The sequence below is a fragment of the Symphalangus syndactylus genome, chromosome 2, assembly GCF_028878055.3.
Source record: "Symphalangus syndactylus isolate Jambi chromosome 2, NHGRI_mSymSyn1-v2.1_pri, whole genome shotgun sequence".
Taxonomy (NCBI): domain Eukaryota; kingdom Metazoa; phylum Chordata; class Mammalia; order Primates; family Hylobatidae; genus Symphalangus; species Symphalangus syndactylus.
Window position 1 is genome coordinate 11007784 of NC_072424.2, and position 22105 is coordinate 11029888.

The 22105-nt window shown below is 47.4% G+C and overlaps 1 protein-coding gene across 9 annotated transcripts in view; it reads right to left on the reverse strand.

The window, feature by feature from the left end:
- The window catches only part of DOCK1 (dedicator of cytokinesis 1), a 556524-nt gene that overhangs the window by 41848 nt on the left and 492571 nt on the right, over positions 1-22105 (reverse strand). For 8 of the 9 annotated variants that reach the window (XM_055245699.2, XM_055245682.2, XM_055245663.2 and 5 more), the window contains 4 exons: positions 6826-6915; positions 5560-5664; positions 804-945; positions 591-669 (listed from right to left, as the gene is read on the reverse strand). In XM_055245699.2, coding sequence (XP_055101674.2) covers positions 591-669; positions 804-945; positions 5560-5664; positions 6826-6915 — 416 coding nt within the window. The remainder of the gene's footprint in view (positions 1-590; positions 670-803; positions 946-5559; positions 5665-6825; positions 6916-22105) is intronic. The other variant, XM_055245691.2, reaches the window with a different exon arrangement.

Genomic DNA, 22105 nt, shown 5'->3' on the forward strand with positions numbered 1-22105 from the left:
CGCCATTGCTAAGTCAGGTGCGATTCAACTGACAGGCAGAAAATCTCACTCAAATATGGACAGTTGACTCAGGAGGTTTAAAACCCCCTCATAACCCTACCTTATGGAATTGCCGTGCTGTAAGGCTGAAGGGTTCTCCTGCGTGTCACCAGGAGCAAATGTGCAAATCCCATTTCCCGCCTTCTAAAATGCAAACATTCAGGCCGCACTCACATGTATGGACTCGGCTTTGCTGGGAATGGGCAGGACTTGTGCACTGCTGTGAAGCTCCCTGGGGGATTGTACCCCACAGGGCAGGTCTATAAAGGAGACCAGACGGCCTCCACTGCCCACTTAGGTTTTTGCTGTCAGCTGACTTTGGGAAAGGAATAGGCTTTGCACACTCCCAGCACATGGATTAACATCTCCTCTCACTTTTTTTGGATGCTGAAAATAATCAGCTTCCCTTGCTCCTCAAAGAGGACAGAAAGAGCATTTGGAAAGCAAATCCACGGCCAAAGTCCATCCTTTAAAAGGTGGAATTATTAGCAAGAGATCCGTACACAGCCTCTTACAACCCTCACGTTGGGTAAGAAAAATGGGATGATTACCTTACAATCTGCTCTGACACTGGCCTGTGAAACTTAGGAGGCAGATCGAGTTTGGGCTTCACTGTGAAGCACTGAATATCTGAGGTGAGGGGGTTAAGGATCACTAAGGCAGCATAGACATCAACCATGAGAGAGGCCCCCCATCACACCCAACCACCCAAATGAATGGCGTCACCATGGTTTCAGAGTCGATGCGGTTGTCTTAAAGGATACACTGGCCAGGAGAGTTTTTAATATCATCGCCTGGTGGAGATGTTGTCTTCATTTTCTCAGCGTTTGGAAACTGAGTTAATAGCCGAGCCTCAAAATCTTCCCGGCGCTCATACTCTTTCCCTCGGTAAATGAAAACTTTTCCCTGAAAAGGGTAACATTCATTTAATAACACCACAGAGAAAGGGCCAGGAAGAGTTCACATGCAATATGCTGGTCTTAAAATATGCCTTATGGGTTCTTACAAAATGTCATTGAATTTAAGAACAACTTGTAATTTTTATTTGTTTTTTGTACTTGCGTTGGCTTTGTTAATCAAGAACATATGGTCATCAAGCACGTAAGTTAATACTGTTTAAGAAGCACTCAATACTGCGCTACTAACATCTGCCATATGTTTTCATCTTGACAGTAACAACTGATTTAAAAACTATACGAGAAACCAAATGAGCACTCAGAAGCCTGCACTAGAGTGGGATGAAATGGTTAGAAGGGGGCAAGGCAGCCAGGGCAAGTGGATGATGATGTCCATACTTTTTCTTGTTTTTGTTTTCTTCTCAGGTAGGCCCTAATGAAGTCGTTTTCATTCTGCCATAAGGAATTTAAGAGAGCTTGAGCTAAGGTGTGACCCCAGCACCTGAACACGGCCACCCGGTGCTGACTCCTGTGAGACACAGTTGAGGTGAGAAGAACCCGAGGGGAAGGGATGCAGACCAGAGCCGAGAGCTACTAAGTTCCTGGTCTCCCCCGAGTGAGTGACTGGAGATGGACGGAGAGCAGGACTTCCCTTCCTGCATTCAGAATGCGTGTGCAGGTCATTATTCATCAACACATGTCAAGATAAAATATACAGAGCTCTTCTTGGAAAGGCTGGGTTTGGTCCATCTCAGATGACACTTTTGTCACCTCCATAAATTCCAAGTTGGAGAGTCAGTCCACTGGGGTTGTTATAGACAGCTAGGCTAGACTAGGCAGCCCGGGGCGGGGAGGGGAGTTAAGTAGGTAAGTGTTCTTCCTTCTGCAAGGCTGTCTTGTTGAGGTCATTTCTGCCTGAGTCTGACACAGTCCTCTGTAAATATACCTGTAAGGAATGTTTTTCTTGCAAGATATAACAGGTCTCCGTTTTTTTCCCGATTTCAACACGTGTGTTCTGAGTGTCAACTCGGTCACAGAAAGGGGCCAATGAGTACCTAGTGTAATGTTGCTGCTGGTTTTAGAAGCTTTCTGCCTCCTCCCACTCGCCCTGTCCCATCTGGGGCTGTCTCAACTGAAATGAAAACTGCCACAAGGAGAAGACAGCAAGAAGCCACAGGGGTACAAGAAACAGAAGTCTAGGGGGGTAACACTTTCCAGGATGGGACGTGGTTGCTGAGGTGCTTCTGTTCTTTGATCAGGGGATACTGGGGAAGAACCTCCAGGTTGGCTGCTCCCAAGTCAGCTGCAGCCTTGCCCCATCTGCAGTCATTCCTGGACAGGTGCCAGAAAGGGAGACGAACAGAGACAGAGGCAGACAGAGAGGACAGCATTTTGCTGCATATTTTTACACTTACCTCCTAAAGACTAAGATTGAAGTCAAATTAAAATTTGTCTAACTAATGGATTTTCAAAAGGATTAAGAGAGATTCTATGACACTGAATCAATTGATCCCTGCTGTGGTCAGAATGTTCATAGCCCCCAAAATTCAGATGTTGAAACCTAATCACCAAGGTGATAGTATTAGAAGGTGGGGCCTTTGGAAAGGAATTAGGTCTTGAGGGCTCCACCCTTATGAAAGTGAACAGTGCCTTAGAAAAGAGGCCCCAGAGAGCTGCCTGCCCTTTCCACCCCATGAGAACAGGTGGAAGGCGCCATCTATGAGGAATGGGCCTCCCCAGACTCCAAATCTGCTGGACCTTGATCTTGGACTTCCCAGCCTCCGGAACTGTGAACAATACATTCCTATTGTTTATAAAGTGCCCAGTCTAAGGTATTTTGTTACAGGAGCCCCAGTGGACTAAGACAGTCCCCTTCCCTTGCCCCAGCTTATTCTAAGTTCTCCTAAATCACTAAAAAAGAATCAGTTTAAGAATTGAATTCTTTTTCACTTTGTGCTTAGGTATGTCTTAAAAGTACCATTATGGAAGAAAAATGTTCTATTTCTCTCCAAAAAAAAAAAAAAGTCCAGCAGAAATCATATAATATGTAGTCTTAATTAGAAATATAAATACACAGTTTGAGCATCTTCTGAGGCGATATAAAACCACGCACTTCCAAAATTCAGTAAGATTTAATGTATAACAGACTACTATCAAACTAGCAAGCATTTTTCTTATGCTTTACGTGAGAAGACATAATAATAAAAATGTACACAAAGACTTTAATAGAAAAAAGCTAGTGAGTTATAGATAAAAACACAAATAACATTTTCTGAAAATGTCAGTTACTTTGCATTCTGAAGTGATCCTTTCGAACATGAAAACAAGGGGAAAATGTACATATAGTCAAAGATATTTATTCCTTGTAAGGCCTATAAATATCAACATGAGCACAAAAAACAGTGAGATCAAGTTTTAGAGAAAAACAAAGCAAAAGGGACAGCTAGTCGGTTTTTGGAGGCTCCTCTCGAGCAGGGCATGAAGCACCCAAACATTCTGCCCACGTTTTGGTAACTGCCAGTGTCATTGGCAGACTGACCCCTGCCAGGTCATCTGTGAAGTGTGATAAATATATTGCTGCAGCCTCACAGAATGATCCAGGTGTGGCGGGAAAGTCAGTTCAATATTAATCAAGCCTGTTAACCTCCATTCAGACTTTTCATTTTGTCCTTTTGGCTGTGGAGATGACCCAGTACCGTCCCTGGAGCCTGCCATGTGTGAGCTCCTGGCACAACCTGGCATCTATTGGCTCGGGGGCTGCGATGTGTCTTCCTCACTTGGCACTGCCCTCATATAATATTCCACGCAGGCTGCTCCCTTGCTCTGGATTCTGGGATAACCATCCTGCATGGATCCAGAGTTGGTGCCTACACACCAGAGGCGGATCTCCATCCACAGGAGCCACACGCATCATCTAACACCAAGCACTGCACAAGGCTGCTACGGCTTAGGGTCCATCTGCCTCCCTTTCCTAAAGATGTATGTTCCAGAGCACACATGCACTCGAATTAAAGCCTTTAGCAACAGTAAGTAGCTTTAACTCCAAGCTCATTCCATCCTTCAGCTTTGTTTTTTATTGAGAATGAAGCTAATTTCAAATTTGTCTCTAATTTACAGCTTGTAACTAAGCCTCCTTTATTCATTCTTTGGAAGGGAAGACTTTGTTCAGAATCAGTGCTTCTGATCAACCACTATCTTTGCTGCATGATGAAGGCAAGAGGAGAAGCTGACCAGCAGTGACCAGGAGTGACCAGGACAGGGCCAGATGCCTCCGTCACCAGGCAGGACACTGAGGAGTGGGCAGCCAGCCTCACCTCCTAGAGCAGAACAGAACTGTGGGGCTCCCGTGTCAACAGTGACATGCCCTTCCTAAGAGGAGGTTTATATCCTCTGGGTGCCGTGATGAAGAGATGTCACACTATTAGTGACTCCCACGGAATCGGAAACACAGGACCCCAAATGAGCAACGTCTGGAACCATGGGAATCTCCCAACTGGTTTCAACTGCCCCAGACAGCTGTGCTCAAGACACACAGCTTCTGCTTCCTAAAGCCAGAGCAATCACACATGGTCTCCTAGGATAAGAGAAAACCAAGTGTCAAAAAAAAAAAAAAAGTCATAAGAAATATCAGGAAATCATGACCCACTGGTCAATGGCATCCAAAGAACGTGTTTTTGAGGAAATGTATAAACAATTCTATGGCAGGCCAGGCAGCACTATTAATATTTACGTAACTTCTCCTTTGGCCTCATGTGAATACTGGGAAATGGGCACCTGGCAGGTGATCACAGTTACTGCTTCAATTACGTGTCTGAAAGCACATGCCTGTCTCAGGGATGGAGCCTGATTTGGAGTTTCCAGCACCGTGGCCACACAGATCCATTTCCAATTTCCCATATAATTAAAAACATACATCTTCATAGCAGCACATTGGGTGGGGACAACCCAAATGTTCATCAATGGAATCAATGAATAAATAAAATGCGGCCTCTCCATGCAATGAAATACCATTCAGCCTTAAAAAGGATAAAGTTCTGACACATGCTACAACCTGGATGAACCTGGAAGACATTAGGCTGAGTGAAACAAGCCAAAAACAGAAGGGCAAACACTGTACAATTCCACTAATACAAGGTCCCTGGAACAGTCAGATTCGTAGAGACACAAAGTAGAATGGTGGCTGCCGGGGCTAGTGGGAGGGAGAACGGGGAGTTAGTGTTTAATGGATGCAGAATTTCAGTTTTGCAAGATGAAAAAGTTCTGAATGTAGATGGTGGTGCTGGCTGCACAACAACGTGAATGTATTAATGCCACCGAACTACACACCTAAAAATGGTTAAGATGGCAAATAGTATGTTACATATATCACACCTCAATTAAAATAATATGTGTAAATCTCTGAAGGAGGGTCCTTTTAAGGAAAAATCAGAGAGAAAGGTTATATGCAACCAAAGAAAATCTTGTCGGCCCCTTTCTGCCCCCCGGGCTAACCACTGAGCTATGGCAGGGTGGAGAGTTTCACGTTGCCACGCGGATGCAAACTCCCCACCCTTCCGCAGAACGGAAAGGGGATTCTCTGCTGGGCAAACAATCATGGCTCAGATTAGGCAGAATCAAACTTTACCCGCAGGAATGTGGGGAACCCTTGTCCGTAGTAGCCAACAGCAAAATAGTCAGGCTTGGGTCTGATCACTTTGACGATGTTTTCATAAAACTGAGCCTGTTTTTTCTGGAAGGAAAAAAGAAAATGCATTTCAGGTTTGAGTATTCAAGCATGTGTGCCTCTGGATTCTTCTTGTGGGCTCTTTAAAAGCTCTGGCAACTTCTATAGGGTGGGAGAGGGAGATGGTGGGAGAGGGTACTGAGGCTTGCACCTGAATTTCATCTCACTCCATCGTTTTGACATTATTTGTCACTCATTCTCCATCATTCCGCAAGGGAATCTGAACAAACGAGCCCAAATTCAGCAAACAGTTGTGATTTGTGGGTGTTTTCAATAACCAAAGAGGTGCCATAGAAATGGCTGGCCCTTAGTATTTTTTAAAAGGTATGGGTCAGATAGTGGGATATGTTCAAGGAGAATTTAAAAGAACAGAATCGTTCTGTTCTAAATTCATGACAGACATTTCCACATCATTAAGGTGATCTGCTGAATTCAAAAATGACAAGGTGGAGGAGGCAGCAATTAGAAACTAACAGCGTTCCCATGGCAGAAGAAAGGTCTGGTCATTATCTATCCATTCCTCTCTCATAGAAGGGGTCAGGTTTTTTCGTTTTTTGAGATGGACTCTCACTCTGTTGCCCAGGCTGGAGTGCAGTGGCGCAATCTCGGCTCACTGCAACTTCCACCTCCCGGGTTCAAGCGATTCTCCAGCCTCAGCCTCCCAAGTAGCCGGGACTACAGGAGTGTGCCACCACACCCGGCTACTTTTTTGTATTTTTAGTAGAGATGGGTTTTCACCGTGTTAGCCAGGATGGTCTTGATCTCCTGACCTCGTGATCCGCCTGCCTCGGCCTCCCAAAGTGCTGGGATTATAGGCGTGAGCCAGTGCGCCTGGCCTGGGGTCAGTTTTAAACTAATACAAATGCTCACAGACTCCTGGGCTGTCAAGACCACTATACACAAGGTCAGCAGTTGTTTACGTACAATTTGTTCATAGAAGCTTTAAGAGTTTGGTTATAAGAGCTGACTTGGGACTATAAAGTAAATATTTATGGGCCAAATATCAACCAGCAAATTAACTAAAACCATATTCCTAGGCAAATGGAGGGACATGGCCAAGGTCCCAGAGTACCTGGGGTGAACCCTAATGTTGACGTGGAAAGAGCGATTCCTGAAAAACCAGCTGAGATTGTCTGTGTTCATTTAAATGAAAAGAAATAGACTCACCAGCAATTCGCTGAGTTGCTCATAATCAAACATTTCGTTCTCATACTGCTCGGCTAGCTCCTTGCCCAAGGCAATGGCCTCCTCCCACATCTGTGAGTTAAAATAAAGAAAAGAAAGAGAAACTGAGGCCTGAATTGTGCAAAGAGTAAAACAGGAATGCAATCATTCAAAATAAAACAGTGTAGAAGTACATTTGAATGAAACACTATGGGAATAACACTGAAAAAATACAAATATTTTCTTGAAGCTCCTGTCTTTTGGCTCATGACCCGCGGCATCAACTGGTCAAAGAGGTCAATCACTGGCATGTCAATCATGCAGGCCTCCGGCCATGGTAACAGCAGTCTGTTGGCCAGTCCTCACTGCTCCTGTCCTTGCTCTTCTGCTGCGAGCTGTGGCCCGAAGCCCGTCTGTCAGAGCAGCCTTGGAGTCAGGGAAAAGGAACCGTAGGGTGAAGAGAGGCTGTGGGGTGCCATTTATGTAGAAACTGGGCGCCTGACTTGGCTCTTTTCCCAAGCTGTCCACCTAAAAAATGCTATGTTGAATATCACCAATGATCAGAAATATCAGGGCAGACTTCGACTCTCAAGCTTGCAGAAAGTCTGATGTATGTGTGTGACTATGCTACGGATATAAAGCCTGCTATCATTTTGAAAAGGGGGAACTTTGTAAGGTAAGTAACTTTCTAAATAAGTGATTAAAATGTTGATAAGCTTTTGATACATGTGGAATACTTTTTTGATAGATAGTTGGCTTGAATTTCCCTTATTTTTCTTGGGAAAAGCAAAGCGGATTACTGGAGAAAACCATGAAAAAGTCAGAGGAACCACCTCTTCTACGAAGCCTTCCTAGCTGCTGCACACTCTCTTCCTTTGTGCTCCCACAAAGACCCAGGATCCTGCTGCCTCAAAACTTTTGGTAACGTACTGAAACTAGCATGCCCCTTTGTCATTCCTCCTCAGAGAATATAAGCCCTTGAGGACAGGGGCTCAACTTTATCAACCTGTAAAACCCAGGGCCTGCTTTATCAACCTGTAAAACCCAGGGCCTGCTTAACAAGGTTTAGTGAACAGAACTGCAGGATGCTGATTTACAATCAAGAAAGCTTCCTACCATCCTATATGCTGCATTCCCAGCCACGAATCACCACTTCTCAACTTCCATCATTCCCTCAAGACGGTAGCACCAGTCCTCAGGGGAACCACGCAGCTTTGGAACCACCCAACAGGCCAGGCTTTCTAGGCCCCAAACCTGGATTACCCTTGGCACTGAGCCCCCACCCACCTTCTGCACAAAAAAAGACCAAGGCATTGCAGTAAAGAAAGAGTTTAATTGACATAAGGCCAGCCATGCTGTTACAGCAGGTAGCTAGTCAGGCATGAGCTGGGCAGGAGAGGGCTGCCCTGACACCCTACCAGGAAAGTCAGGTGACCATCAGGTGATGGTCAGGCAGTTGTTACACTCTCTCTAAAATAATAATTGGTTGCAGACAGTGCCAGGGAAAGGCAGTTTCCCAAGAGCTAGAAACACCTTAAGCTGGTGATCAGCAGCTTCCTGATAAGATCTCAGGAGTTGGGTGAGTGGGCTCAAGCATGTGAATTGAAAGGCAAAATGGTGGAGTTTAACTGGTAACCTTCTGGGGCATTCCACCAGAAAAGGGATGCACGATGCTGGAAGTAGGCCAGCATATCAAACCCCAAGCCCAAGGTCAAATGGGGCACTTGACCTCCAAGATGTCTGCTTGGCCCTCTTCCAAGTGTACTTTCTTTCCATTCCTGCTCTAAAACTTTTTAATAAACTTTCGCTCCTGCTCTGAAACTTGCCTCAGTCTCTTCTTCTGCCTTATGCCCCTCAATTGAATTCCTTCTTCTGAGAAGGTGAGAACTGAGGTTGCTGCAGAGCTGTACGGATTTGCGGCCAGTAACACCGCCACGTGGGAGACGGTGTCATTACTCAAATCAGTCTCCCCAAAGGTTCGTAAGGGAGGGGCTTTTCAAAGGCAGTTTGGGAGAAGGGGTGGTGGTGGCCAGGTAATAATGCATGCTTGCTGCTGATGAGTTGGGTCGGAGATGAAATCACAGGGGGTTAGAGCTGTCCTCTTGAGCTGAGTTGCTTCTAGGTGGGCCATAGGAGTGAGTCTGGGTGGAGCCAGGTGTCAGACATGCAAACAACCTGAAAAGATCTCAAAAGGCTCATCTACAGTAGTGAAGTTGCATATTTTGTGAGCAGTCTACACCTTAGCAGAATTCAGGTTTCTCTCCTCTTCCTAGCCTGATGGCCTTTCATTAGCTTTGTCAAGACGGCTGAGTTTTAGGGAAGGCCTATTATCATTTAAACCATAAACTAGAGGTCTCCCAAAGTTGGCTTAGCCAAAGCCCAGGAATGATTACAGGAGAGGCATGACTGGGGGTGGGAGGCGGGTGAGGATTTAGATCAGATCTCTTTTACTGCCATCATTTCCTCACTGTTAATTTTTTTGCAAAGGTGGTTTCGGCTGTTCCCAGCTCACTCTATGTCCAGCCACCTGTGCTCTCCTGTTTAAGGCCTCCAATCACCTTGCCAGGTGGGCATCTGCATTATACCCATTTTGCAGATAAGGAATCTAGGGATCAGACTGGTAAGTAGCTTTGCCAAGGACACACAGCAGATAAGTGGTGGGCTTGACCCAGCGTGACGTTTTTGAAAGTCCTTGCTCCTGATGGCCACGTAGCAGCACTTCCAAGCTGCTTCCCCATCTCCTGCCAGGATGGATTTGAAAAGAGTCCAGGCTGGCCTTGAACTCCAGGTTCCCACAGGGGAGACAGACTGCCGAGCCCCAAACCTGGGTCACCCATGGCACTGAGCCCCCACCCGCTCACTGGCCTTTGCCTTTTCTTTCTAGGATGACCCCACTGAAGTCCTCACTCACTTCAGAGCCACCCAATAAACTTAAGAACACTGTTTTACTTAAATGCTCCCGAAGTACTCTTGTCATAGCCACGATGTAAAGAAACCATCTGCTATTTTTTTTTTTTGATGAGAGTAAAAGTTATTCTACAATCAGAGCTGCATTTTAATACTTTGAATAACAAAATAAAAGTAAGCCCAAAGAAGACAAAGATTTCAGAGCTGGGACCAGTGTCCAGGGATGGTAGGAGGTGGCCCAAGATGTCCTGCCTAGGGTCCCTGCTGTGCTACCTGGTCCCTTCCCAGAGTCCCCGTCTGTCTGTCTCCCCCATCCTGCTGATGGTTTAAAGTTGCCTCCCGTTCCTGGAATATCTCAGTCTGCTGCTGTAAGTCTTTTGTATGTCCTCTGCCAGAGCCCCGGCTCACATTTTCTAGGAAGGGAGAACTTCCCTACTTTTAATGTTTTTTTAAAGCTCCAGTGACCACTTCCTCTCTAAGCAGATTTCCATTTCAAAGAGAACATTACCTTTCTTTGTAGGTCTCTTACACTGGATTTTCTTTCTTTTTTTTTTTTTTTAAATTTTCTGCAAGTGGATACAAACTCTGTAGCTGCCTAGAATGCCAGGGCTTCTAATTCATTCCTTAGTAAAAGCCTAATCTGTTTTTATCCTAAATGACAGAGGAGATACTTCAGATACATATCAAAAGTAATTGTTTTTAAAAGAAATACAAGTCTTGAGTAAATATCTTCTCAGACTCACCCTCAGGTTACATGGTGGTATCTTCTATCAGATTTCCTGTGAATATATATCTCTCATCCCTCCCCGCTACCCCCGGCATGTTCTACAGGACTCTGCATTAAGGAGATTTTCATCTACTTTTAATTGGATGGAGCTTTAAAGAGAGTGTGGGTAATTCATACTTCCAACGTGAATACCTTGGAAAATGTTTCCGTGCCAGACAGAAGGCAGATTCAATATGATCTAGATTTAGATTATCTCAGTGAAAGAATCACTTTAACCTCTGTGATTGAACACCCTGGTTTGGCTCCGTTCTCAGAAGTGCTACAGGCTTATGAGGTTTGCCACAGCCCCAAATGAAAAAGCCCCATATCAGCAGAAAACTTTATTTTCTGATGCGAAATCCTTAATCCAATTTACGGCATTCTTGAAATTGCCGGTTGACTTGCAGCATGGAGCACGGTCTCCCCACCCCTGCTTTCCCCCAGATGATATGAGATGTGTTCTTTTGAGATGATAATCTTCTCTCTATTTTTCTGAACCTCCCGGTTTCAGGAAGTTCCATTTCTTCAAGTTCCATGAATAGAAACTTGAATAAAAACTTTCTTTTATAATAAAACTCCTTCCTTTGTTCCCAGACAGAAGCAGCTGTAGAGAACATAGCAGGAATTGATTTCTTACCCATGAGGTGATGTTGACGATTCTGATAGGATGACAACACGGATGTCACAGGACAAGGGAACAGCAGCAGATGAAAGGAAAGATGCCAGCCGGGACAGCCATCCCTTTCTAATAATTCAGGCTGGCGATGACTCACCAGGATACTGGTGGGCGACTCTGGTTTCATTTGCTGACTAGCTGTAAGTAACTCACCAGTGCAGATACTTCACAGGATGCTTGAATTTCAGACATTCTTCTAAAATTCATCTGTTCTGTTTTTTCACAGCAGTTATTGGGAAAAGAGTCATACTCAATTACCTTCTGAATTTCCAGAGTCCCACACAGGTCTCTGACATCAAAATGGATTAAAATCACTGGTGCGGAAGAATCCGGAGCTCTGGGGGAGGTCCCTCAGCAGCACAGGAGCCAGGGAGGCCCAGGACTAGCAGGAGGCTGCGTTCAGTCTGTTCTTTGCTCAATGCGTGCTGAGCGACAGCATCCCTTCCAGGTGTGGGGCTGGCGGCCCTGGTGAGGGGGGGCCTGGATGATTCCAAGGGCCCAGCTAGTCTTGGTGCTGCCTGCAACTACGCTGCAAGGAGGGGAGACCCTTTTCAAGCATCTCCCCTCTCTCCAGGCCCCTCACTTTTTCCTTGAGCCAAGCCTCATCCTTGGTCCTCCTGGAGTGCTCAACCGGCACTGACTGATCTGGGTGCAGTACTGACTTTTTGCAAAGACCTTTCTGACACAGACTCAGGCCTGACTCCCTGCACCAGCAAAGATGGTCTGCAGTTCAAAGCTGACTGATGCCAAAGTCACCCCAAGTGTGCACAAGATGGATCAGCCACTCCAATGTCATACTGGAGCCACTGCCCATGTCACACAGGAGCCCCACCACACGAGAACTCCTGCCTTGTCAAATCGGAGTCACTACTGTGTAATACAGGAGTCACTCCTGTGTCACCCAGGAGCCACTATTTGTGTCATCCAGGAGTCACTGCCCAGGACATGCAGGACCCACTACCTGGGTCATACAGGAGACACTGCCCATGTCATACAGGAGTCACTGCCCGTGTCATACAGGAGACACTGCCCGTGTCATACAGGAGTCACTGCCCGTGTCATACAGGAGACACTGCCCGTGTCATACAGGAGTCACTGCCCGTGTCATACAGGAGACACTGCCCGTGTCATACAGGAGACTCTGCCCGGGTCATACAGGAGTCGTTGCCCGTGTCATACAGGAGTCGCTACCCGTGTCATACAGGAGTCGCTGCCCGTGTCATACAGGAGTCACTGCCCGTGTCATACAGGAGTCACTGCGTGGGTCATACAGGAGCCACTGCCCGTGTCATACAGGAGTCACTGCCCGTGTCATACAGGAGTCACTGCCCGTGTCATACAGGAGTCACTGCGTGGGTCATACAGGAGCCACTGCCCAGGTCATACAGGAGACGCTGCCCATGTCATACAGGAGTCACTGCCTGGGTCATACAGGAGATGCTGCCCGGGTCATACAGGAGACGTTGCCTGGGTCATACGGGAGACGCTGCCCGGGTCATACAGGAGACGCTGCCTGGTCATGCAGGAGCTATTACTACCTGTGTCATGCAGGAATCACTGCTCAGATCACATATGAGTCACTGCCCATGTAACTTATGCTCATCAACATGGCTCCTTTATTCCACAGCAAGTCCTTATTAGTCAAAACAGAAAACTACTCACTGAGCTTGTAATGCCCTAGATAAAAAAATGAAGAAGGTTTTTTTTTTTTTTTTTTTTTTTTTTATAACAGAGATATGGCATTTTTTCTTTAGGCCGGGACATTTGTAGTTTTGCAAAGAAAGACCTTGAAAAGACTAAAGCAGGCAGTAAGAGAGCCGGCTGCTTCTCGCTCGGTGCTTTAACTGGAGAGAAAGAGACATCGTGCTGCTCACTCCTGCCTGCCACAGGCAGCTACTGGCCACTGGTGAGGGACTGGGCTCCAGAGACAACAGGAGGAGAGGAACAGCATGTGCAGACCACCCTTTATGGAGTGTTGTAGAAAAAGGAGGAGAAATGGGCAGTGGCTGGACAGGGGAGTTGGAACAAGAAAGAACTCTTCTTAAAGGTGAGAGCAATAATGGCATGGTTGCAGGTGGGAGGGTGGGAGCTGACAGAGAACAACGCGTGGGTGCTGCAAGGGGAGAGTGCGGACTTGCTGGTGAGATGTCCTGGGATTGGGGGGGATCCAGGGCACAGGCTAGGGAGTCACCAAACATCACTGCAGCTGTGACCTGGCCCGCGGCTCTCTATGCACCCAGCATCACTGCAGCCGTAACCTGGTCCAGGATCCTTGAATGCAGCCAGCATCACTGCAGCTGTGAGCTATCCCAGGACTCTCTATACACCCAGCATCACTGCAGCTGTGACCTGGCCCAGGACTCTCTATGCACCCAGCATCACTGCAGCTGTGACCTGGCCCAGGACTCTCTATGCACCCAGCATCACTGCAGCTGTGACCTGGCCCAGGACTCTCTATGCACCCAGCATCACTGCAGCTGTGAGCTATCCCAGGACTCTCTATGCACCCAGCATCACTGCAGCTGTGACCTGGCCCAGGACCCTCTATATACCCAGCATCACTGCAGCTGTGACCTAACCCAGGACTCTCTATGCACCCAGCATCACTGCAGCTGTGACCCTGCTCATTTCTCCCTTTTCTTAACACCCTCCTTTAAATGCCCTGCACAGGACTGCTCAGTGTGCACCCTCGCTGCCTTGCTCAATGCTGAAAGGATGAAAGGACCTCCATCTGCTCTCTGCAGCAAGTTGGGCATTCCCTCCCTACATATTCCTCCCAGCAAGAACTCTTGGCTTCTAGGCCAGTGGGTGACCCAGCCACTCCTGGCACTTGCTTTTCTGACTTTAACCCTGTTCAAGGGCCTTTGACACTGTGGAATCAGCTAACTTGAAGTCTCATGACATCACTTCCATCTGCCACTGGCTTTGTGGGGCTCAGGCCTGGCCCAATGCCCCACCCCTCGTCTGGTCTCTGGCCCCCACCCTCCCTCCTCTAAGTCGGCTGCCACCATGTTGCCAGAATTACCCCCTGAAAAGAGGAAAATAAAATCATTATTTTCTACTTTCATGAAATTTCCATTGGGTCCTTGTAAGCCAAATCTTCAGGAGACAATACAGGGCCACTGACAAACTAGCTCCAAGTCTTTGCTATGCTCCGAATATTTGTGTCTCCCCCAAATTCACGGGTTGAAATCCTCACCTTCAAGGTGTTGGCATTAGGAGATGAGGCCTATCGAGGGTGATTAGGTCATGACGGTGGAGCCCTCATGAATGGGATGAGTGGCCTCAAAACAGAGGGCCGGGAGAGCGCCCTCACACCTGCCAGGACATGACAACTCAGAGAAGGCACTACTTACGTGGAGCAGGCAGAATGCCCTCTCCAGACACCACATCTGTGAGTGCCTTGATCTAGGAATCCCCAGGTCCAGAATGGTGAGAAATGAATTTGTGGTTTATAAACCACCCAGTCTGTGGCATTTTGTTATAGGAGCATGAAGGGACGAAGACAGTCCCCTGCATTGCTATCTCCCAGAATGGCTCTACTTCCCCGGAAAAGTGAGATGTCATCAGGAGCTCTTCTCCTTCTGGCGCTATTCTCACAATCTGAAATTCCCGTTCCTCCCAGCCATCATCTGGCAAACTTAATTTCACTCTTCAAGAAGCACGAAATGTGACCACCTCTGTAAAGTCTTCTCCAGCTCTCCGAAAGAAGGCATCACTCCTGCACCTGTGAGATAGGGAGACCCAGTGCCCACCTGTGTGATGGGTGGAAGGTGGGTTTTGTTATTTATCTGCTCCTATGAGAGCCCTGATGCTAGAATTGCCTCGATGTGGGCCTGGCTCCATCTCGGTATTTCACAGCGCAGGACGGCACTGGGAACACTGTAGCCTTTGAGTGGAAAAGCTTGTTAGTGATCCCACATAGGCTAAGGGAGCAGTGTTGTTACTGACTCGAAAACGGACTTTCTCAGGCTTTGATCATTAATTACTGTATAGGAGCAAATCATAATGAACATATGATCTCCTTGAATATTCAGGCCAAATTCTGGCTGAATAGGTTCTGCTAATATCACATTTTCAAAAATTCTAGAAATGCCAACAAGAAACCCATATGAGGGCTTCATTATGTTGACCTGCAATCCCTCTTAATAACAACTGTGTTCCCAAAGGGAAACTTAGAAGATGAGAAAATTGCACCCCAAATACTTGGAAAAGAGATGCACACATTTGACCAAAAATGGAAATTTGCTCCAAACTCCTATTTTTAGTTTACACAATGATGCAAGACGCTTTTTTTTTTTTTTACTTTGGTGCAAGGCGAAGTGTGAACTTTGTCAAGGGAAGGTTATTTTAAGGGAAAATACAACAGAGCTCCAGCTGAAAATAGTCACAGGGCTTCATATATTACTTGGGCTATAAATTATGTATCGCATTTGTCAACCTGCCAGGCTGTTTCTTGATTTCAGAGGTGGCTGGTGTTGGCTAATACTGACTGCCTCACTCTGAGTGCATTTTCCTTATAGGAGGACTTCTATTTTCGACTCTTATCCTCCACAGAGAAGCCTGGTAATTTTCAGTGAAGTACTTGGATTAAGGGCTTTATCGAAAATTACTAGGCCTCAACCAAACACAATAAGACAGACAATTCAGAGCATCTTCAGAAAAGAACACTGGTCTGCCATGATAAAACCAACAGAAGGCTTTTGGGGGACACTCAGGCGGGCGGCAAGAATAGAATGGAAAAGGAGCAAGGAGTCATTGTTAGCTCGGGAAGGAAGAAACGTAAAAGAATGAAAATGGAAACAGATGGAAATGACATTTTACAGAGAGAAAGAAAAAGATTAAGAAACCAAGAGCTAGGCTGAAAGACATTCAAAACTTTATAAAAAACGGTGGAAAAGGAAAAATAGAAGAATGATTCCGTGGGGAAGACATACAGAAAGATAACAGAACATCATTCAAAAGCCCGTGTCCAATATAAAACAGCAGCAAATCCATTCTGCTTTGCTGGTTTCCAAGCACAAAGGCAGAGAAACTTTAATATCACCCGATTCCCGTCTCTCCCTGGCCCCCACGCCCCCGCTCTCCCGGGGAGCACAGAGAGACGCCATCGCAGGGGGCTTGGGATGGGGACCCCTGCTACCTTAACAGCCTGCTCAGCCTTGTCCAGAGGCAAGCTTGTCCTGGATTCTGGAAGCCCCTATTTCCCCTAGGAAGCTGTAGACATTTCAAACAGTGAATGAGCTCTAGGGTGTATATCCTTTCCACAGGGTAAGTACGTAATGAAGATTTCCTTAATTGCATATAGAAATGGGCCACGAGGAGACAGGCTGGGTCAGTGGAGCTGTAGCTGGGTCATGGTTTTGCCAGTCTGAGGTCCCACTTGTCTTCCATTTTATCGTCTTGCAAGCCCCAGTAGTCACTGGTCTCCAAGCTTGACTGAGGTCATAAGTCTCCTTACCCCAATACATTTGTACAACTGGAATTGCAAATTTTCCCCTAAAATGAAATACATGTAAGATCGAACCAAGGAAATTCTTGTAAACACTCCAAGGGCTGCGGGCACATGCTCAGGACGTGAGCCTGGTGCACGTGGCGCCAGTCAGGTCGGTAAGTTCTGTGGATGCTGACAGCCCTCCCTGCATGCTTGTCTGCCCGTTCGCTCACTTAATAAACTGCTGTAATCATTCGGACGGAAGATTGTTATTTTTAACATACAAGATTCTAGACAGGAAAATCCAGCCCTGCTCCTGCAAGAATTTGTCTCCGTCTGATCCATAACCTTTGCAGTGAATGTGGTGCTAAAGTGAAGTTAGTGTTAGCCTTGGGAAAGGAGCACGCTGATAAAACCCGACTGCGATGCGGCACGTGGCAGAGTGGGGTGGGATCTGCCCCCAGCTGGGCGCTGGGGGTGGGGAGGTGGGAGGCATGGCCTTTCGCTCTCCCAGGGGCTCAGTCTGGGTCAGGAAGCAAGATCCGTTAACAAACAAAATATGCCCCAAATAAGGAACTTTGTGGAAAGTCTGAGTGACGGCCACCTTCTTGATTGTGTGCTGTTTGCTCAAGTGCTGGCCAGAATGTGCTCAACTCACTAATAAATGAACACCCTGAAGGCCCTGTGCCTCTATGTATGTGTGTGGGCAGGGGGTGTCTGGGACCTGGCTGTACTCACTGTTCAATGTTGCTGTGAGCCTAAATCCACTCTTTAAAAAGCTATTTAAAAAAATGGAGTAGAGCCCAGGCCACGGCACAGCTCCCTCAGAGGGACATCCAGAGGTGGCAGCCACAGCCACTGCCTCTGGTCTCAGGAATTTAAGTCAGCACGGGCCCTGGGGACTCAGGGATGGTCCCTGGAGCAGCTGGGACATCACCTGGGAGCTTCTCAGAAATGCAGAGCCTCAGGCCCCACCCCAGACCAGCTGAATCAAAACCTGGATTTTAACAAGATTCCCCAGTGAACTCCAAAAGCCACGAAAGTTTGAGAGCAGTGAAATATGCCCAGAAGGCGGGAAGGCAGCCGTCATGGCAGCCGTCACACGAGACAGCAGCAAGAAGCAGCTGGTCCACGACGGGGCAGACCATGGGAAGGTGCAAGGGCTTGGGGATCAGAGGGCATGTTCAGAAGGCCAGATGCTGTGGGTGATGAGAGGGTACATCTGGAGGCTCGACTCCTACTCTAAGGGGCCTCATGCCAGGTGAGAGGCCTGGATCGCCTGCAGAGGAGATGGGGGAATCCCCGAGGTTTGGGCATCTTTGAAGTAGCTCACACTGTGATCCACAGGCCACTTTATTCGAAACCAGACTGCTATCTATCTGCAGGAGCAGAAGGGTGGAGACAGGCATGGGGCCTTGGGGAGGAGAGTGGGTAGGCATCTCAGACAGACCCAGGTGAGAGGGACTGAGAGCTTACAAGGAGACACAAAGTGAACCGGATCTAGCAGCAGGGCTTCTGCCCACAGGTCCGAGTTGTTCAGAAGTGGCCCAGGTAGAACCGGGTCAAGACGGTGCAGATCTTAGAGCCAGTCTGTCAGAGGGGAAGGCTCGCATTCCCTAAGGCACGTGCACAGACAGATCCTGAAGAGCAAACGTGACTTATCCTTGCTAAGCCCGGGAAATGAAAAATGAGATCATAATGGGATTTGTCCCAAGCACAAATGAAAACAACATCACCGAGGGGCACAATTCTCAATTTTAATAATAAAATAGGTATCGGAAAACTCTGTCTTGCTCCAACAAGGAGATCCTGCTTTTTCTTGATTTCTTACACTTTATCTTCGCAGCTGCCTGTTTCTACCTCTCTCCTATTTGCCTCATCTGTATTTCCTTTGGGGCCACGTGAGAACTCCCAAGTCACCCTTCCCTCCAGGTTCCTGCTGGTAACTGCCGTACTCTTGACAGCTGTTTCACCACTACAGAAATGACATTGAGTCACAGGAAAAGACATCGTATCTTGGTGCTTGTGATCATGCTTGATCATGCTTTTTTCCTTGCCATTTCGACATACCTTTTATTCTTTCCAGACTTGGGTCCCCATTTTGTAACTCTTTCAGAAATATTTTAGCTTTTTAAATATTCCTGTAGTCTAAGGAGTAGATCTCAACAGGCACGCAGGCAATTCTGGCTGCCTGTGAGGCCCCACAGGACAGTGGGCAGCTGCAGCTTCCCAGCCGCATGTGGGCGGCAGTGCTGGTCTGACGACATTCTTGGCACTCAACAAGGGCAAAGTCTTTGACTCAGAGCAGCACCGTCCAACAGGAACCCAATAGGAGCCACATCTGTGCATGTTGCATTTCCTAGCTGTGGCCAGGCTGGTCTCAAACTCCTGACCTCAGGTGATCCACCCCGCCTCAGCCCAAAGTGCTGGGATTACAGGCATGAGCCACCACGCCCGGCTGGTCCCACACACTTTTGAACAACCCAGATCTCACGAGAACTCACTCACTCTCACGACACAGCACCAAGGAGGAAATCCACCCTTATGACCCAGTCACCTCTCACCAGGCCCCAACTCCAACACTGGAGATTACAGCGACTTGAGATTTGGGCAGGGAGCCAGATGCAAACCATATCAGGGCCCCACACGGATCAAGGCCCTCCGTCAAGTTTCCTTGGGCTGTGTCACCTGCCCACTAAGGCCTGTGATGACCTGTGGACCATTTAAAAAGTATTTTTCCCCCAAGATAATTGCAATCTGGGAATGGTGTGTGGAAAGGTGTGCCCTGGGCCCTCCCAACTTCAAGCTTCTCAACCTTTAGCCATGGCCTTTGTCATTCCACCGCATTTAGGAAAGGCAGGAGGATGTTATTTCTCAAATGATGGCACATCCCCAAAGCAGCCAGGGATACTCAGGCCTCAGCCTTGTTTCTTAAACAAAGGTGATTCTAAGTCTGGCACAAAATATCACACTTCGAGCTTCTACTGTGACCCCCCTTCCTCCTGCACTGGCCACCTGGTGGGATTCCCCACATCGCAGTCACGGGGTCAGGAGCCCATTCTCTCAGGCTGCTTCTCCTGCAGGGTCCTGCCTACCTACGCCCCCTCTTTAACAGAAGAAGGAAACTCCACGACGAAGAAATGAGGATTGAGGCCCAACAAGTTTTATGAGATGCTATTCTCACATCTCTAGTTGCGGGGAAGCCGAGTTATTTGGGAGACTAGTGTGGATGCCGTCTTTCTCAGAATACATGCATACTTAGGGGATTTCTAGATGAACTTTTGTTAATCTAGATTGGATGGTGCTCTTGACTGGAACCCGACTCACCTGTCTAACGAGCTGTGTGGTGCACATGGGTACCGCTCACACTCACCTGCCCCTAAGGGCACTTCTCCACCCCTTGAAGGCTGGGGTGACCATGTGATCTGCTTCAGCCAGTGACACAAACACTGTCATTTTGGGGTAGAAGCCCCGGGGCAGGGGACTCCTTGCTGTCCTCTCCAGCTGTGTTTCTCTGTGACGGAACCTCCGTTCACCTGGGTTCCGAGCGAAAAGGAGGACACGGAGCATGTGTGAGAAACACACCTGTGCTGTTTGGAGCCATGGAGATTCACAGAGGTTCAGACTCTAGTGCAGGCCATCCAGATTGTTACGGAAGACGAATTATTTCCTACTGCTCTTTTTCCCAGAAAATGTAATGCTTGTTGATGTTAAAATGAATTTTTTGCCTTGCAGCTGATCACTCAGATACTTCAAATTTCATTTTATCAAATTCTTTCCAGCACCTGTTTTTGTCTCACTTTAGTTTTAGAGGAATAAGGAGGCTTTGTTCCTTTTTAACATTCTCGTGGAAATATTATGGATATTCAGAAGTGGCTTTTCCATCGGTTTTATCGATACAGCTACTATGAAGAAAATTCTCCTAAAACTTATTCTGATTCAAGGCCAGCCAATGATCACTTTGCCATAGCCCTTGTTCTGTCTCCACCAAAACACAGGGACATCTGAGGACACTCCTTGAGTCCGTTTTGCTTTAGCTGCCCATCCCATTTCGTCACTTGAATTCATTTTTTCTAAGGCGGGCTTTCTCAACCTGGACACAACAGGGATTCTGGGCTATTTCTTTCTGGTGTGGGGGCCATGTGTGCACTGTTGGAGGGTTGGCAGCACCTTCTCTTCCCCCAGTCAGGAGAACCCACAATGCCTCCTGCAGATCTCAGTTGAGAACCACTGTTCTGAACCGAACGCATTCGTTTTGCCCCTCCATATGATTTTTTGGATGAACTATCACAATGTAGAAAAAGACATTTGGCAACCTTTGCTTAAAAAAAAAAACTCTGTTTTTTGATTTATCATTTATTGAAGGCCATCTGTCCTGCCATACATGAGCATTTCTCATCTGTCAGGAAGCACTGTTAAATGCTGACTTTTCATTCATTTGTTCCTTCTGTCCACACACGTCCATAATGTAATGAGCACGTGCTGTGTGCCAGGCACTGTTCCAAGCATTAGATGCATGGTGGGGAATCGACGCGTCAGAGCTCAGAGCCTACTGGGGAACTCATTAAAGAAACACACAAGCAAATCTATCATTGCAAATGACAGTGGGCGCCATAAAGGAGAAAAGAGGATGTTTCCGTGGCTGGAGAAGCGGTGACATTTAAGCTGAGACAGGAAGGAGTAAGCCCAGGGCACTGAAGGGAGACATTCCTTGAGTCCTCCATGCACGTGTGGCCCTCTACCACAAAGTAACAGGTAGCCCAGAATACCAGTCATGCCCAGATTGAGAAAGCCGGCTTAGAAAAAGCTAATTCAAGTGACAAAATGGTACAGGCAGCAAAAGGAAAACTGACTCAAGCAATGTCCTCAAGGCAGCGCAGCAGAAACCCACTGGGCAGTGGCAGGGAAGGCTGGTGCATTTCAGGACGCAGAAGGGCCAGTGTGGCTGGAATGCAGAGGGCAAGGGAGGGAACGAGGGTGGAGAGGTCGCGGGAGCCAACGCTGGTCAGAGGATGTGCTGCCACAAAGAGAGCCCGGCGACAGCCATCAACAAATGCACGTATTCCTTCAGTCCTGTGACCTCTGGCCCCTGGGCCTCCCGGCCACCCCGGGGTCCCTGCCTCCTGCCCTGCCCATTCTGTAGCACTGCCCACCCTGGAGCCAAGAAGCCACAGTGGGGAAGGGATGGCTGCATTTGCTCCATGTCTTTACCAGTTTGCTGAGAAACAGGATTCTCCTGGCTAACCTAGTACAATTTTAGTAATTGGCCCTAATCCTCAAAGCTTCTCATTCCAGAGAACAAAAATATATCCTGTTCCACCACAGCAGCGGTCCCCAACCTTTTTGGCACCAGGGACTGGTTTCAGGGAGGAAAATTTTTCCATGGACTGGGGTAGGGGATGGTTTCAGGATGATTCAAGGGCATTACATTTATCGTGCACTTTATTCCTATTATGATTACATTGTAATACATAACGAAATAATTATACAACTCACCATC